The following is a 19,073-nucleotide window of genomic DNA, read 5'->3' as shown; positions in this document are numbered from 1 at the left end:
GCGCTCTCTCTCCACGATCTTTAGAGTTCATACAAACAATAATTCTGACATTAGAAAGCTGAGACTTTCTTTTCACCCCCATCCACATCCCTATCGGAGCTGGGCACAGCGTAGACAGCCTCTGCCACCCTTTCCCATTTACCCTCCTCTTACTTTCCGACGTGATATAATTATCAAGATTCCCAAGGAGAACTTTTACCTTGAAATCATTTCCTCTTATTCTTAAAGAAAAAAATTAAGATGTTCTTAAGAAAATACTTGAGAACTAACTAAGAATATTTCAAGAATTGCACTTTGGAATGTTCTTGCGAACTTTTTATTTATCCTAAGAACTTCCGTAATTTTTTTTTCTTAAGAACATTTTTGTGTATGGCCCAAGGTGTTAAGAATAACAAATCAAGTCCAGTCATATGAGATACTTATTTGTAGAAGGAGGGATTGAGTGTTGCTGAAATAGGTCATGGCAGTTTTTGATTGTTATCAGAAAAAGATAAGTACCCACTCACTGGGCAATAGGGTGTGTAACCATGTGTATAATTTGACTGTTTGCAACTGGCTTTTTTTTTTTTTTTTTATCAGTTAAAACAATTTCATCAAAACATTTCCTGCAGAATAGGAGTATAAATATCACTCCAAAAGACCATTGAAATTCACACTTCAACTGAAGACAATAACAGAAGACTTCATCTCTTAATATACCAAAGACACACAGCGACTCCAGGTGAGACACGACTTTAAAATGATCTTTTGACAAATCAGATGCAAATGTCAGTTCACCACAGGGGACGGATAGACATTTTTTTAATTAAAAATGAGAAATATCACTAAATTCTGTAAAGGAAATATTTTCATCTTTCATTGTCTTAATACTGTTTTTTTCCTTTTATTAGACAGCCATACTTACTTGTAAAACAACAACAACTACATTGTAGTAACTAATAAAATAATACAAAAATTAAGTTGTCCTCTTTCAAATTGAGAGATCCTTTGTTTTAATGAAAGTGAATAAACAGAAGTTCAATATTTGTATGTATGTATACCCATTAGTTTTTAATTTACTTTAGAAAACTTGAATTGTTTATAACAAAACTTTTAGCATAATAAAGTTGCTGAAAATGATCCTCTTTATTATTGTTATTTACTAGAGCCATGGCATCTGAGGCAATCGAGGTGGCAGCCCTAGGAAGACCTCTGTTTCCTGGAATGCTTTACGACTGCCGCAAGGATTCCTTCATTCCAGGTGATGTGCCTACTTTTTTTTATTATATATATTAATAAAATAATTAATAATAATAATAAATAATTAATTACAAAAATAAATAAATAAATAAAAACTTTTAAAAAATATTAAATTACCACTTTTCTGTTCTATGGTCAAGGGTTCAAATGAATCCCAAAAAGCAAAATAACCATGGCACCCACATTAAAAAGCCTTTATATCACGGGTCTGTTGAATGCTTGATTCTGATTGGTTGACAGACGTTCTAAGGCGTGCAATTAGTTAACACACGGCTGTGAAGTTGTTCCAGGTCTTGACCACACAACGGTTCCATATCACTTCGACAAATAATTTCTGTTATTTCAAAGAGCACAAAAGGCTACCACAACAAGGCTACATCGGATAAGAATGACAAACAATGTCTATAATATCCTAAATTTATATAATTTCAAAAAGTGTTGAGGACCCGTGTCAACCCATAACTGACAGCGATGTATCTATAATCATTCAGTGAATATTGGAAACAACTGAGAAATTCAACTTTTTCCACGTATTTGTCATTGTGATAATTATTGTTGAGGAAATAAGCTCATCAACCCGTGAGAGCCCAAACACCGTACATGCGCTGCACTAGTATGAAGGCAATTGGTCGATGCTGTGATTGGCTGCTGCTGTTAACAATAATGGGATTGGTTGCTGCTGTAATCAATCAATGAGTCTGCAGTCATTTGTGTTCCTTGAGAGTTTAGGCAGTTTGACATGAATAAACCCCTACACAATGTCAAAATCAATGATAATATACTTCAATTTATATTTGATACAATTGGATACTTATGCTGGGGTGGCAATGCTTTTTCTTAGGGTGGCATTTGCCACCACATGCCACCCCGGTAGATCCGCCCCTGCAGAAGTCGGTCCTGGATTTATGAGGCGTGTCCCATCATTTCTCTAAAAAATGTAATAATATCCTGGTTTCAGCTGTTAGGCTTACTGATTATTTTCTTTGAAATTAAAATCCTCAACGTCCTTCTTGGTATCGTGTCTGGTATCAATTGCAGGGAAGGGAAGATATTTTATTGCATTGCATGATGATTTGACAATACTTTCATTCTAGTTTTGCAGCAATCCTCTCAGAATCTGGTCACCATGACAACGACCCACTCGCTTGGCGCTCTCTGCTGCTCTCTGTTGCTCTCTGTTGCTCTCTGTCATCATCCAACGCAAATTAGAAATCCCCAAATGAAAATGCATGTTCAACAAACTGAAAGAAGCCGATCTATTTCTTTGCACAACACGTGAAAATGGAATTGAAATGTTTTGCTGTCACTGTAAATGCTCACTTTCCCATGGCCACAGTGTTAAATAAGAGATTACGGCTGTATGTTTTTTTCAATAGTACAAGCACTTAAATGTGGAGTTGTATTTTAACTTTTAAGTTCCAGTGTTGCAAATTTTTTGTAGAAATGTGTAGCTGACAAGAAATTTCAAGCACTGACAAGTCATATCATTATTACACATGCAATATGACATCATATGGATAGAGTAGGCTATATGGAATGTGTACATTTTACAAATATCCAAAATGTGGTTAAAATCATATAAAACAATATATAATGAAATAAAATAACATTTCACATACTAAAAGATGTTATATTGAATTCAGCTACATATTTTAATACAATATATATATATATATATATATATATACACTATATTGCCAAAAGTATTCGCTCACCCATCCAAATAATTAAATTCAGGTGTTCCAATCACTTCCATGGCCACAGGTGTATAAAATGAAGCACCTAGGCATGCAGACTGCTTCTACAAACATTTGTGAAAGAATGGGCCGCTCTCAGGAGCTCAGTGAATTCCAGCGTGGTACTTTGATAGGATGCCACCTGTGCAACAAGTCCAGTCGTGAAATTTCCTCGCTACTAAATATTCCACAGTCAACTGTCAGTGGTATTATAACAAAGTGGAAGCGATTGGGAATGACAGCAACTCAGCCACGAAGTGGTAGGCCACGTAAAATGACAGAGCGGGGTCAGCGGATGCTGAGGCGCATAGTGCGCAGAGGTCACCAACTTTCTGCAGAGTCAGTCGCTACAGACCTCCAAAGTTCATGTGGCCTTCAGATTAGCTCAAGAACAGTGCGTAGAGAGCTTCATGGAATGGGTTTCCATGGCCGAGCAGCTGCATCCAAGCCATACATCACCATGTGCAATGCAAAGCGTCGGATGCAGTGGTGTAAAGCATGCCGCCACTGGACTCTAGAGCAGTGGAGATGCGTTCTCTGGAGTGACGAATCACACTTCTCCATCTGGCAATCTGATGGACGAGTCTGGGTTTGGCGGTTGCCAGGAGAACGGTACTTGTCTGACTGCATTGTGCCAACTGTGAAGTTTGGTGGAGGGGGATTATGGTGTGGGGTTGTTTTTCAGGAGCTGGGCTTGGCCCCTTAGTTCCAGTGAAAGGAACTCTGAATGCTTCAGCATACCAAGAGATTTTGGACAATTCCATGCTCCCAACTTTGTGGGAACAGTTTGGGGATGGCCTCTTCCTGTTCCAACATGACTGCGCACCAGTGCACAAAGCAAGGTCCATAAAGACATGGATGAGCGAGTTTGGTGTGAAAGAACTTGACTGGCCTGCACAGAGTCCTGACCTTAACCCGATAGAGCACCTTTGGGATGAATTAGAGCGAAGACTGTGAGCCAGGCCTTCTCCTCCAACATCAGTGTCTGACCTCACAAATGTGCTTCTGGAAGAATGGTCAAAAATTCCCATAAACACACTCCTAAACCTTGTGGAAAGCCTTCCCAGAAGAGTTGAAGCTGTTATAGCTGCAAAGGGTGGGCCGACGTCATATTAAACCCTATGGATTAAGAATGGGATGTCACTTAAGTTCATATGCGTCTAAAGGCAGATGAGCGAATACTTTTGGCAATATAGTGTATATATATATATATATATATATATATATATATATATATATATATATATATATATATATACAAATTATATGCATGTATCGCGAACCCCCCAGGTGTCCCAGTTTGAGACTTTCAAAACTAGTCACCCTATCGAAAACCTGCTAGCCGTGTCGGGGGCTTCAATTATGAAACATCTGAACTTTTATTAGAATGACTGTTCGTTGTGTTGCCAATGCATGATTTTAAAACAAAGAGATCAGAAACAATATAATATCCAGTGATTTATTCTGATAAAGTGACCATACGTCCTCTTTTTCCCGGACATGTCCTCTTTTTTGGACCTTAAAAAAAGCTTCTGGCCAGGATTTCTAAATTTGCAAAAATGTCCGGGATTCGGTTTTAGTTGCATTATGATGTGCATCTGGTCTAATACTTCATTGTGTGTGCGCGCATATTTGCATTGCTTTAACCCCTCTTTGTAAGTCCCGCCTTCTCGCACACCATTTGGTCGATTATAAGAGGCTTGCAGCAACTATTGGCCAAATTCCTGCCTGTCAATTTCTCTGCGAAGGCGTGAAGCGCTGTTGTGTACGGCATCAAACAGCTTGACAGTAGCAGCAAATGACAGCTGAGAGGAAACAATGCCTAAACGAAAGTGCAAATTTAAAAAAGATTTGCACAAAATATTCCCATGCTTTCGTCCAGGTCGAGATCCGTGGGAAGCAGAATGTAGGACATGTAAAGCTGGCAATTATGTGTCAGTTGCTAATAAAGGTGCAAGTGATTTAGAAGCACACATTAGAAGAAGCATAAAGGGTCAGAAAAAGGTGAAAGTTCATCAGGTCAATTAACGGTAACAGACCTTCTTTCACGGGAATTCGGCGGATGCATGAGGTGTATCCTTCGTGGGCACTCATAACCCACGATTCTTTGCTTCAACGGAAATATGATGTTCAAACGCAAGTAATGTTAATTCCCAAGTTGAAGTACCTCAGTAGATGGATGCAGACTATATAATATGTATAATTATATTCATATATAATTAAAATAAAGTATTAGACTAAAAGTACAACTGTAAAATCTATTTTCTTTTCTCTTTACATCATTATAACTCTCCTAAAATGTACCTCATACATCATACCTCATGCTTGTTAAAGAGTGTACGTGCTGTCATAGCAACCATGTTACGTTCAGTTTCCTTTTGTTCTACGAAGGCCATCTCGTTTAAACGAGACTTGTTTAAAGGAGGACACTCGGTATACTGCAGCCTTCAAAGGACGCGTCCTACCTAGCATGCAGCCTTCCAAACGAGACACAGCCATTGTTATCACATTGCTTCATTTTCCATGGCCATTCAAAATAATAGTAAAGGTAAATAAAGGTACACTCATGGCATGAAATATTTTATTTTAGTACATGGACATTCAAAAGAATGTTGTAAATTTGTATTTATATATATATATATATATATATATATATATATATATATATATATATATATATATATTTATGTTATGCTAATAGAGTGTCTTTTTCACTGTATTAAAGTTTGCATTCATAGTAACACTCTTTTGAACCCTATTATTCCACCCCATTTGGAATTGGTATAGAGTTTTGTTTGATACTCAGTTTTCAGAGTTGCGACAAGACTTACTTTCTCATGTCAAATGAACTAAAGACGACTTTGTGTTTAAAGTTTGGTAACAAAAATAAATAAATTGGAATTATCTGTTTTCTTCTACTGTTAATATCAGTAATGAAATTCATTCAGATTTTTAATATTATAAGTATTATTTAAAATCTGTACATTTGGGTGTCCAGCAATACGTCCCACCTTGCCTGTTTTCCCCATTCTATATGTATCACTTGATATAAAAACTAAAACTGAAATAAAAACTAAATGTAATGGAAAACTAATACTAAACTATAAAATATTTTAAAACTAAAACTAACAAACAAAATTAAAACTAAACTAAATTGGAGCTACATTTTTTAAATGAAATAGAAATAAAAACTAAATAAAAAATGTAAAACTGTTATAACCTTGAATCCAATACACAATACAATACACAATATCAAGACTTGATATTAAAAGAAAAAGGCACATATGTTTTCTTTTTTAAAAGGTAAGAACCAACTGATCATCATTAATAACACATAAAACTTCATTAATGCAGCACATTACAATAAAACACTGTACGTTGTTTATACGTTTATAATGTGACAATTAAATTTTTATCCTTACTGCCACAAAACTCCATAACATTTTCTCAGCATCTGTTGAAGCAAATTCCATGCCCTTGTTTTTCCTCGTTTTGCAGATTTCCAGCTTTGCAGTACCAATCAAATAATTTAGCAAACAGACTTTCCTTTTATCTGACACTCAGTGTTTGAGTTCCCCAATAAATACTTGATGAGAAAAAATTTCTCCAAAGCCCTGAAACCAAACATTGAGGAGCATTAAAAGACCTCCAAGTCTCATGCATTTAAAAAATGTTCTAGAGTTTCCTCGATTACAAAACCTGCACTCCCCACCCACTGCTGGATTCAGGTGCGTCACATGTCTGTCTGTAGCTATGGTCCTGTGAATAATCCTCCACTTAGAAGCTGTTCGCTTCTCTATGGGACGTTTATACAGGGTTCTCCACCTGTCCCTCACGAGGAAATAAGGTTCCAATATTTCTGTCCACTCTGAGGCTCTTTGCCTGCTAAGCCAGTTCATATGAATGACTTTCAATGTTGCCTTATTTGGCAGACTCCAAGGCCCGTATTCACAAAAAATCTTAAGGCTAAAAGTAGCTCCTAACGTGAAAATTTAGGAGCAACTCTTAAAAATGAGGGCCATGTCACTCCTAATTTTAGGACTCGTAAAATTTTCATCTAAGATTAATTAATGAAGCACTTTAACGCTAAAAGTAGCTTCTTAACCCACAACAGCTTAGAGGTCGTCCTGAGGACGTCTTAATCCCTAAGAGTGACTCACAAACAATCCGAAGCATGGCTGCTGTCATCACTCCACATTAAAATCAATGTATTAAAATATTGTTATGACGTTGACCGCTTAAAAAGTTATCGCCTGAATCACAATTGAGTCAATGTATTTTATTAATAAAATATTATAGATATTATAATGTCGCCTGAATCGCGAGGATGTTTTCATTGCAGTTATCTCTCCCACAAACTGAAACAACACAATTACACCGGAGATAAAGGTTTTGACAACTCTATGCTCCCTGGCCACAGGCAAAATTAAACACTGTGTAGCATGGTTGCATTGGGAATTTCTGTTATCCTTCAGAATCCCTCAGAAGCAGAAACATCTATCAAACTATGGGCCCTATTTTAAGAGTGCAAACGTTTAGCACAACGCAATGCCTAAAGGCATAAGCGCAAAATCAATGGGCATGGCCATAAAGTTTTGGTATTTTCGTGCAAGCATACGCTAAGTCTAGGCGCAAGTGGGTCTGGCGAAATCACATGCAAAATGGCTGGACCAAGTGCAATTTAATTCTGAGGTTCTTCTCTGGTAATTTCAGTAATTGCGTCTGAGTCCTGTTATATAGTCCATTCCTTCAGGCACCAACGATTTAAACAAACAGCACATTCATAAGTAGTTGGTAGTGTAAATGGTCTGCATGCAATGAAAAAAAAAATTGAAATATGGACTTATGTTCTTTTGTGCATTAACTGTGTCCTTGATGAATGCCAGGCATATTTCTATGACAGTGACTCACTTCTTTTAAGCGCATAAAAAATGTGATTCTCGTCAGAATTTGGATGTATGCTCCTTTAAATTATAGAGAATGTAAGTATTATTAATAATTATCGTCTATTGACACACAAATCATAGCTAGTATTAAAAGTGTTTGTATCAGCGCACTTCACTTCTACTGGTTGATTTTGATTTTGAAAAAATGTATTTATTTAATGAAACACGAAAAAAATAAACCAAATATATTTCTGAATTCAAATTACACTTCAAACGAAACCAAAATATAATCAAAATAACGAAGTGGTCAAAAAAAAAAAAAAAATCATACCAAATCCAAACATTTTACTCTGTCCAACTTCTTAACCCTTTTGCAGTGACTTAAAAATCTGGGAGGGAAAATACCAATATAAATTAGATCATAAATACAATTGTAAATATAAATATCATAATAATAGAAAAATAAGCCATGACACAATCTCATAATTATTTTATTTTTTTCTCAAAATGGCTACAACAGTGATTGTCAGGGACTTAATTTAATGTTACACTATATTTTAAGAGTTTGGACATTAACTTTATTACCACCTGCTGGTGGAATCTACAAACTGCAAATGCAGGAACTGAATTTGGACTTTGCACTGAGATAAGACGTGGTATTGAAATGTCTTAGAGCAACAACCAAATTCTTAGGAAATTAGCAAATTGTGCATTGCGCCACTTCATTTTCATACAATACACCCACAGTATGCGCACCTACACCCACGGTAGCGCAAACACTCCCACCCATGCCCACTTTCGCTTTGGGCTGGCACGAACATTGCACTTAGAATTAGCGCTCTCACGAAAATTGGATAAGATGTTGCGCATGGTCGTAGCATGTAGCGCTGCGCTTTGTGCACTCACGAAAATAGAGCCCTATATATGCCCTCTTCAGACCACACATCATCTGACAATTCATAGCATGTTTTCTCCTGTGGATGCGCACTCCCTGCAGAGAAAAAAGGGGGCATTCATGGCCATCGCGGGTCTACTTGGTATAGATGATATAGTAGACGGGACGTAAGCTTGTGTTTCATTGCACCAACACAGGATGAAGTGTTTGTCAACCAAAAAACAAATCTATCTATCCATCTATCTGTCTGTCTGTCACCATCTAAATAGCTCGTTTTTTCCACGTTAATGTGAAAATGACAATGAATAAAAATTAAGTAATACATTTCTCTGGAGTGCCAAACCCTCTACGTTCTGGATATTGTTATTTCTGGATTGTGCATTTAAATTCACAGTGAAGAACCACCCTAAGCGAAGTGGATTATACCTTACTTATACTTTTTGTAAATAAAATAGATACTCCTGCTCTAGTGTTTGTTCTGTGGCTTAAGATAAATTGTCCTCCCCACCACACGCCCCATTCAATTTCATTTTCATTATTTGCACGAGTCTCTTGAAGTAACACAACATTAATCCGGTTTATATTTAAAAGCTATGATACTACTGCTAATTTGCTTTTTTCTCTACCCCCAATCATATTTAAGGAGCCTATTCTCAAGCTCTCCAAGAAAAGATTGAAATATAGAATATATAAAGACCGAACAAGAAGACAGTCCCCCGTGTAATTAAATCATTTTGCTTTCTATGAGCAACTGGTTTTTTGCTCTTCTGTAACTTCATAACGAATTTCTTTAGCTGGAACTTTTTCTGTTTGCTCAAAGCCTCAAAACTCGCTGTGCACTGTAATACCTTAACCGAAACAATGAACTTTTCCACATCTGGGAAAAAACCCAAAAAGCATTTATACAAGATTACAAGATTTTCATCAGTCTGCATTTGTGCTTTCATTTATTAATAATAAATGAAAGCACTCTCTCTGCTCGTAGCTGTTGTTCTTGCTGATCACTCTCTTCCCTCCCTAGTATATTTCCCTGTGTAAATAACAATATTATAGGAACTGTATCTAAAATAATTGAGGGGTGATAAATAAATACTAATACAACAGGCTGGAAAAATGGACATTTATTCATTTTAATATCTTATATATATTTTGAATGTGTTGAAACTTGACACTGGGCGACGCACCCTGAAAACTGCACCATTAGATCGGTTTCATGTTGAAGAGCCGCTTAAAAGTAAGTTTTTTTTCTCTCTCGTAAATGTAAACAAGTGTAAATGTCAACATCATACTGTATGTCGAAATGATTGATGCCTGTCAGGCAAAACATGAGCTCACTGATGTCATAAAATATCAGTCTGCTTTTTAATTCCATCCGTTACACCTGGTCGGAGGCTTCCATAAATATTTAGTTTATACGTAGGGTTGCGTTCTACCTAAGTTTAATGGTGCAATGCTCAAATATTTAGTAGTGCGTAAATTGTGACTTAGGGTATGTTTACACGACAAGGATGTACTAAAACGGAAAAGTTTTTGAAAAGTTTCGCGTACAGAAGACAACGTTGTCGAAACGATCCCCGTTCACACGGATCCGTGAAAATGACTAAAAACGCTGTATTATGCATGCCAGGCCAGTAGTTGGCGATGTCACTTTGTAAAGAAACACTACGCGCCTGCGCACAAAAGCATTCTTCCACAGCGCGGTGAATACAAACAATGAAGATGGCGATCGCTGGTCGTAGTAGTGATGCAGTAAATCTACAATTTGCTGGAGAAGTGTCAATGAATTCAAAATCTTGAGCAGCACAAACACAGTCCTGTAGTGCGCCATTGTAGTTTTGAATGTCTCGCGCATTGTTTTGAAGTACTGGCGCGCATGCCTATAGAGTGAACATGTAATACGCGTGCGCATAACGTCATCGTTTTCACAAATTCGTCATGGTTTTTGTATGTTTACACGGAGACGATAACCATTTTCAAATGTTTCCGTTTTAAGGCCCCAAAACGCCTTTGTCGTGTAAACGAACCGCCAAAACACATAAAAAGTTTTTAGTTGAAAACGTTGTCATGTAAACAGCCCCTCAGTGCCCATTTACGACACAGCTAGGCTAAGTTTGAACTTATGCACAGCTGGTGCAACTGGCCCAGGTGACGAGCCTTATCGCTCTCCCACAGACCGACACATGACCATACTCCCCATGCCACAAAGCTCCATCTGCATCCCTTTCATCTGCCACTTGGGAATGCGTCTCTTCTGTGTTTGACTCAATAATAACCTCAATATTAGCAATCGAATTTTGCCCAACATTAACTAAACTGCTACTATGTGTGGGCATACTTGATGTTTATGACCAATATCCCTACATTCAAAGCACTCATACTTTTTATACTAGTATAGGTCATATATGCCTTTCCTTAATGCAAAAAATGAAAAGACACATCCAATTCAGGTTCTTTAAAAAAAAGAAGTACCTGTCGCCTAAAAGATCTCACATGTTTTAAAGAGTATTCTTGTGGAATTGTTAAAAGCACACTTGAAAACTTTCCAAAACTCAAGAGTGCTCACTCAGTTTAATCGTTAGGAATGAACAGCGGCACATTTGAAACAGTAACTTTGGTAGTTGGAGTAACAAGCGGCGAGATAGCAAGATAAACTCCACTTACCCAAATTCTACTGCTTATTAAACTATTACACAGACTTTCATCATTAAAAAAACAACAACAACAAAAAAAAAACACCACAGCCTTGTTCGTTCTGGAGGCCGAAGAGATGTTGTTGTATCCAATTTGTTCACTGACTGCAACAGCAGTTCCTCAACAGTCACACCAGGTTGAGGCACACACCAGGCACCATGACGGAACAAGAGAGTCGATACCCCTCTCTCTGGGAGGAATGCCATCTCAGCTCTGCCGCAAATGACCAAGAACTCACTATATCAACTTTTACCAACCTTGCAATACTTACACTTCCCAGTTTCCCAGATAAAAATGAAGAATAAAGAAATGAAAGAACAATAAGAGACCCAAATCAGTTACCTTCTCCCCATGAGCACCCTCACATGCACCAAAACACTCCCAGCATACACCGAGAGAGAGAGAAAATTTAATTTGAAAGAGCTCTTTATTATAATTACTACACCATTTCATTTCAAAGGTAAACAGGTCTTCCATAGGTCTGTAAAAATGAAAATCAAGAAGCACTCTTGATTTTATCATGGTTTAGAATAACACAGTGGCATTCTGACCGAGTTTCTGTTCAATCTTGTTTTCCTGCTTGTATAAATATTCAGTTTTGCTTGGCCCAAGATACAATTCAACAGCTGGCACTCATAATGCCTTTTCTGAACATATCTGAAACTCAAAATAAGTCTCCATAGAATCATTTTCATCAAAACAACTGAACAGACACTTTAAAATCATAAACATGGGTTCAAATCTAAAACGATGCATAAAGGCGTGAAACACAGATTCTCTTTAAAAAAAAAAAAAAAAAGGACATTCGGGACCAACCTCAGGATTTAAAACAGAAATAAAATCATTCACAGCAACAGCATAGTGGAGAACTCTACACTGTAAGTTGCCTGCTCTATTGGTCAGTGGTGGCTTGTACAAGACTCTCCATTCTGGCTTAACATAGTCATTCAGTTTAAGGACAGAACGCCAGGGTGTGTCAGTTCTCTTATCTAAAACCCTTTTAGTTAAAAACAAAACAAAGGCTTTGTACAGAGTTTTACCCCTAAACAGAAAAAAAAAAAAAAAATCTAAACACATTGACAGTCCAGTTTCTAATGAAAAACTTGAATACCCATCCAGGGTGGGTGACAGAACTAAACTAGAAAAAGGTTCCTCAGCATCAGGACCGCTTACCCCATCGACCATGTAGTAGTCTATTAACATTTTTAAGTCTTCAGTTTTGTGAGCAGATTGCCAACTCATGAGCAGCTGAGCAACTGATCTGATGGAAAACACTGAGATGCAAGGCTACTTTTTCAGCATCCTCAAAGCCTGGCTTAGCCAGGTGCAATAAAATTCCCAAAGTAGTGACCCTGGCTTTACATAGCAAACTATTATGTCCAGGAAAAGCACAGCTGTTTGAAGCTAAATCCAAGCATGCTCCATGAATCAAGGGCTCTTTTAGTAGCAAGTGAAGAGAGTCAGCAACCTCAGCTTTTTGGTGATATAAAGATTCCATACTTTAAAAAGATTACCGTAAAAAAAAACTGATATTCCAGAAAAATCCAGTTTAAGAGGGTCCAACAAGAAAAGATATTTGTTAATCCCTAGGTTTCCTAGGTTACATAGAATTGAGCATGCAACAGATCTCTACTCAACATCAGAATCAGAATCAGCTTTATTGACAGGTATGCTTACACAAGGAATTTGTCTTGGTGACAGGAGCTTCCAGTGCACGACAGTACAATACAGCAACAAGACAGAGATAATAATTAAAAAATAATTAATAAATAAATAAAATAAAAAAATGGAATAGAAAATATAGTATATATACTTTTAAATGTCTACCTTTTAAAATGTCCTCGAAATCATAACTGAATTGAAAATAATTGACTGAAACTCCTACTAAATAAAATAGTACTCTTCACTATGTAAAGTGTTATTAAAACTTAAATCACTGTGTTTCCTGTACAAAAGTAGTCTATTTTCTTTTTATACAACTTTATACAACTCTGCCCTTTTTTCGTATGTCAATTGCACCATTTAAATTCAGAGATGCAACAATCAAAATTTAAAAAAATACAGTCCCCAAAGAAAACACAACCCATTAGGGTCCAAGGAATTAAGCTTTTCCACAGCCATCATTATTCAATTGAATATTAAGTTTTCACACTATTCTCTTTTAACGGTACACTTCTTTGTTTGTAAAGCACCCCTCAGGCTCTTAGTTTTTTCAACCGATTATTTGAGGTTGACCCCTCTCTCATTTTTGGTCACTTTGAGAAACAGTTAAATAACATCCACATCGTAACTCTCATTCTGGGAGAAACTGAAACTGGAGTCAGATCACCTCTATTTGAAATGCTGCAGTGAGTTCAAAAGCATTCAGCAGAGTGGACCACTGTCCATATCCATTACAGAGTGGATATGATCCATCACTTTTAGGTGGGACATATTCGATCACATCTTTACAATATTTAATAAACTGATGCAAATAATGCCATTGATACAGAGGTATGTCAGATCACGGACACTATGGCTTATTCAAAACCATGATGTCTAAAACATATCCTAGGGTCATATTTTGTAAAACAAAATTTGAAGCTTAAACACATTAGGCACTGATGAGCTGTTTTTAGCACTGAAGACAGTTGGAAAAAATATCTACATATACTGTGACCCAAAGCACTCCTACCTTTTGGTGGCAATGTCTGCTCGGTTTTCAATTTATTCTCAAAGGTTTGACACAAATATACAAATTCCTGTCTTGCAAACTGTTCTTTTGTATCCACACATTTGTCCCATAATTGGTATACAGCAAAGTGCCCCAAACTCTTCTGTCTTTGTCTCCACTCACATTTTCATTTTCAGCGTTCTCTATAGTGAGTGTGTTGTGGGTGTGGAAATAAATGAGTTGTTGTGCTCAACCACCCCAAACCAACCTTTCCACAGCTTCCTACACTATCATGATTTAAATGCACTTCTCATTTCAGGTGTTACTCTGTGGGATAAAAAATCATTGTATGAAGATTTGGACACTCGTACGCAGCTCCAAACTGATTTGAAGTTTAGTAGCTCTGACTCTATCTCTGATAAGTCCAGTCTCCTGGATGTAAGTGCCTCTCTGAAGGCCAGCTTCTTGGGGGGGCTGGTGGAGGTTGGAGGATCTGCCAAGTACCTGCGTGATACCAAATCCTCAAACCAGCAGTCAAGAGTAATAATGCATTACAGTGAAACCTCAAGATTCGAGCAGCTCACTATGACCCAGCTGGGCAAGATCACCTACCCTCAGGTGTTTGAGCAGAAAACTGCTACTCATGTGGTTACAGCTGTTCTGTACGGAGCTCAGGCTGTTATGGTGTTTGATCGGGCTTTTTCAGAAGATGAGAACAAACAAGAGATTGAGGGAAACCTGAATGTCATGGTCAAGAAAATACCTGCATTTTCCATTGAGGGACAAGGAGCTGTTAAAATGGGAGATGGTGAGAAAAAGATGGCTGAGAATATCAGCTGCACATTTTATGGTGACTTCCAACTTCAGCAGAACCCCACCACGTACATGGAGGCATTGCAGGTGTACAAGCAGCTCCCCACTCTGCTGAAGGACAATCCACAGAATGTGGTTCCAGTAAAAGTCTGGCTCTATCCTCTTCATCTTCTGGATACAAAAGCAGCTAAGTTTGTCAGAGAAATTAGCACAAGTCTGATTTCCAACGCTGAAGAAATAATAGAGGAGCTGGCAGAGGTAGAGAGAAGATGCAACGACCTGTTCAGAAATACATTGGTAAATGTTTTCAGTGACATCAAAGAGAGACTGCACTCATATCAGATTTCATTTAACAAATACAAGCTGGTCCTCCAGAAAGCACTGTGCAGGGTGCTGCCTGCTATTCGAGGAGGTGGGATGGAGCAGCAGTCATTGGAAGACATTCTGAATATCCACAACAGCTCCCCTTTTAATGCTAGCATGCTAAACCAGTGGTTAGATGATGCAAAGTCTGAACTTCACCACTTGACTTCTTGCACCAAATCGCTGAAGGGGATTCAAACTGAAGACACAGATGGTCTCACCACTATCCTCCTTGATCCTGATATTGATGTAGTGGTGTGCTTGACCTTCACATCTCTGAAGTACAAAGACCCATATCTTTCAAATCTGAAAGATTTCTTGAAATCTGAGGATTTTAAAGACTTAGAGAAAAAAGTAACCCTATCTTCAATTGCAGCTGTAGAAAAGTGGTTCAACAATCCTGAGATCATCACAAAGATGAGAGAGAACTGCTCTCACTTCAAAGGTTATTTAGAGGCCAATAAAGATGACACGAGAATCTGCTTCATTGTTTCTGCCATCTATGATTCCTCACTTCCAGGCTCCACCATCTACCTGTATGAAAAAGGGAAACTGATAGATAAACAGTTCCAGCCTGTGTACAAGCCACCCCCACCAATAGTAGTGAACATCTTGGGCCGCAAAGTGACCCTCAAACTGCAGAAGTCCCCAGCTGGAGAAACAATGTATTACAGAGTTGAGTACAAAGCTGATGGTGAGGAAATATGGCATATCGTAGACACAGATGATGAAAACTGTACTCTAGAGGGACTGGAACTTGGAAAGTCGTATTTGGTTCGCTACAGGGTAGTGAGTAAAGTGGGAATAAGTGAAGCCAGCAACACTGAGCGTCTCAATATGATCAGTGAGTATGATTTGCACACTTTTTTTTTATATCTTTAGCTTTTTCCAAAATGTCTTCATTGTTTTCCCTCCTAATTTCTTCCTCAGCAACACCTGTGATTGTGGGCGGGCAAGGAGGTGATGCTTTCTCCATCTTAACCTCTCCCATTGGCATGACCTTAAGGAAGATCAGGGTTTCTCTCAACCCATACACAGTATGTGAAGATTGTTTTTATTCCCTTCTCTTTTCTCAAACATTATCATCGCCAACTGCTTCATTACATTTTATTTCAGTTACATCATTAGCTTTATTAATTATTGGTCAGTCACAGTTTATTTAAATTTATCTGTTGAAATAATAGTCCACCCCAAAATGAAAATTCTGTCAGTATGTACTCATCCTAATGTTGTTTCAAACCCATATGACTTTCTTTCCTAGGTGGAAAAAAGCAATAATTTAATAAATGTTCCATTGGCTGAATTCAATACAATGGCAGAAGAACTGCAGCGCTTAATAAAGTACCCAAAATTTTTATAAAACTTGTCCATGTGACTTGTTCATCCAGGTGAAACCAGGCTTTAATCCCGCATGAGAAGCATATTAAGTGCTTATAAGTTGCCGAACTCATAATGAATATCATTACATTTGCTCGGCGGTCTGAAATTTCGCTTTGGTGGCCAAAAAACCCTTGAAAAACCCTGAACTGTCGAAGTGATGGAAAGCATTTGAATCGTCCATCAATGTTTTTAGAATTTTCTAAAAGACAGAGAATTTTCATTCAATGCAGCCTCTGATGTACTATGCAAGTAGTGTTTTCCATTTTGCATGGGTAACTGTGATTGGATCTCTCTCAGATCAAAGTGGAGACACCTTTGACTGCAAGGTGTAAATGCAATCCAGCGCAATGCCAACACCACCTATTTATTAAAAGTTATAAGCAAATATGCCTTTGAACCAACTGTCTAAAAGAAAAATTGACTGACAAGTAGTGCCATTACCACAAATCTATGCAGCCCAACCAGATATATTCCACAAATTTACAGTTTCACTAGTGTGCATGGCCCACTGCAGTCTATGGCAGCCCATAGAACCCTATCCTAAAAAGTTGTGAATTTTTGCACATTATCTGGGGAGGATCTGAACTAGATTTTGCACCATTTTGAAAAACCTACTTTTTCGGACTCCTAGAACGTGCAATGGATTATCATCACATTTGGTTATTAAAAGCTTTTTGATATATCAAACTGTTTTCATGTAACGGATCAACAAATTTGACCGCGAGCAAACAAACAGGACATGAGGCTATATCTTAACGTATTGAAATAAAACTTGGTGCAGTTTGGGGACAGCTCCACTTACTGGCCATGAAATGAGTTCAGTGATGGCCAGTGTTCTTAAATTTTTTTTTTTTTACCAATATTTTGGAGACATAACTTAATCAATGTCATCAGCACCATGCCCATTTGGTACTTTATAAGTTTGGGAACAGACAAACTTATCAACCAATAACTCTTATTGGAATTTTGATATTCATCACCATTCTCCCGAAAAGTCATCTAGCTCCCTACGTCATGAACCATTCATGAACCTGAATTGGCACTGGCAACGATGTTAATCCACTGAATATTGGGATGCTTGTTACTCAGTCACCTGTGACACGATTACAAGGTTTAATAGATTACAACAACATTGCTGTATAAATGACACTTGTGTATTTTTTGGTAGATATTAAAACATACTGAGTAATTATGAAAGGAAAATGACATAAATGAAGAAAAATAAATACAAAGGAATGTATTTTATTCGTTTTATAAAAACTATAATATTTAAATGATTGTTTCCCATTCATGCCCATTATGGGCGAAATATATTACAAACAACAAGAAAATATTACTTTGAATTCAGAATTTTATACGTGTACTTGTCTTCTAACAAAAAGACTTCAGAAGACATGACAACATTTCTGGTAAGGAAACATAGTAAGCAATGATGCTTCCTGGTTTTTACAGTGCATTCTGGGAATTTTTAGGGAGTGAACATTTCAGTTCACTGGAACAATTTTTCAAATGGGATAGCCATCTACTTATCAGTGCTATCTACTGGTCATTATGTCTGACAAAGTTGCTATTTAAAAAAGAAACCTGTTTGATATGTTTATGCATTTAGATTAATTTGGCCTAATTTCATGACTCTTTACATCCCTTTGGTCCTACGGAATGCAGTTATACCCATCTGCTGCTGTGCTTGGCCTCGTAATTGCTGCTTGCAGCTATATTTGTATTTTGACTTGAAATGTAAGCTTTACTAAGAAGGACATAAATAAAGCAACAATGTTTTCCACAAACAAATATAGTTGTAATAAATTGTTAGAGGCTGATACATTTAATATTCCTGAAATAAACTGAAACCAAATAAAGATTCTTCTTCTTCCCCAGGTTGCCTCAATTGAGGTGACTCTCTCAGATGGCCAGGAAAAGACATTTGGCACAGTACGAGGAGCGGAAGTTAAAGAATTTCTATTTGATGAGAATGATAAAATCCTTGATGCAGTACTGTGGCCAAATAGCCAAAACAACCGACTTGGGGGTTTTGAAATGATTGTTGCGAAGAGGAATGGAACCACAACATTTGATGCCAAGTGTGTTCACCTGGGTAATCCTCAAAAGATTGATGTGAAGTCAGGGAATTGTTACGGCATGGTAGGGAGAAGTGGAGATGACATTGATTCTCTGGGCTTCTACTTTGTTTAGATGTCTCCAGCAAACAGAAGAGCCAAAAACAAAAAAAACAAAAAAAAATAAGCCATTACTTCTACAGACATTTCCTTTACTATCCAATCATATATCCTGTACTCTAAACATGCATGTTCTGAAGTGAATATATAAATTAAGTATGAGTAAAAGTATCTGATATTTTACTTTGTTTTCTCATATCAGACTTTCCTAATGTTTTTGATATTAAGGTAAATGAAACA

The 19,073-nt window shown here is 37.3% G+C and overlaps 1 protein-coding gene across 1 annotated transcript; it reads left to right on the top strand.

The window, feature by feature from the left end:
* Positions 1–1,149: 1,149 nt before the first annotated feature.
* Positions 1,150–18,849, top strand: LOC127451634 (neoverrucotoxin subunit alpha-like). The gene is made up of 4 exons (XM_051716470.1): positions 1,150–1,240; positions 14,420–16,102; positions 16,183–16,313; positions 18,535–18,849. Exons 1-4 carry the CDS (start codon positions 1,150–1,152, stop codon positions 18,847–18,849), a joined length of 2,220 nt encoding a protein of 739 aa, XP_051572430.1.
* The last annotated feature ends 224 nt before the right edge of the window (positions 18,850–19,073 follow it).

This window comes from Myxocyprinus asiaticus, chromosome 14 (genome assembly GCF_019703515.2).
Source record: "Myxocyprinus asiaticus isolate MX2 ecotype Aquarium Trade chromosome 14, UBuf_Myxa_2, whole genome shotgun sequence".
Lineage (NCBI taxonomy): Eukaryota > Metazoa > Chordata > Actinopteri > Cypriniformes > Catostomidae > Myxocyprinus > Myxocyprinus asiaticus.
Note: the sequence above shows the minus strand (reverse complement) of the source record. Positions and strands in the feature narration are given on the sequence as shown.

Excerpts from the sequence above, each read along its gene's own strand:
- LOC127451634 (XM_051716470.1), top strand. The coding sequence starts at position 1,150 with ATGGCATCTGAGGCAATCGAGGTGGCAGCCCTAGGAAGACCTCTGTTT. Across the intron at positions 1,241-14,419 it reads CAAGGATTCCTTCATTCCAG|GTGTTACTCTGTGGGATAAA; the intron begins GTGATGTGCCTA and ends TTCTCATTTCAG. Across the intron at positions 16,103-16,182 it reads AAGTGAAGCCAGCAACACTG|TTTCCCTCCTAATTTCTTCC; the intron begins AGCGTCTCAATA and ends TGTCTTCATTGT.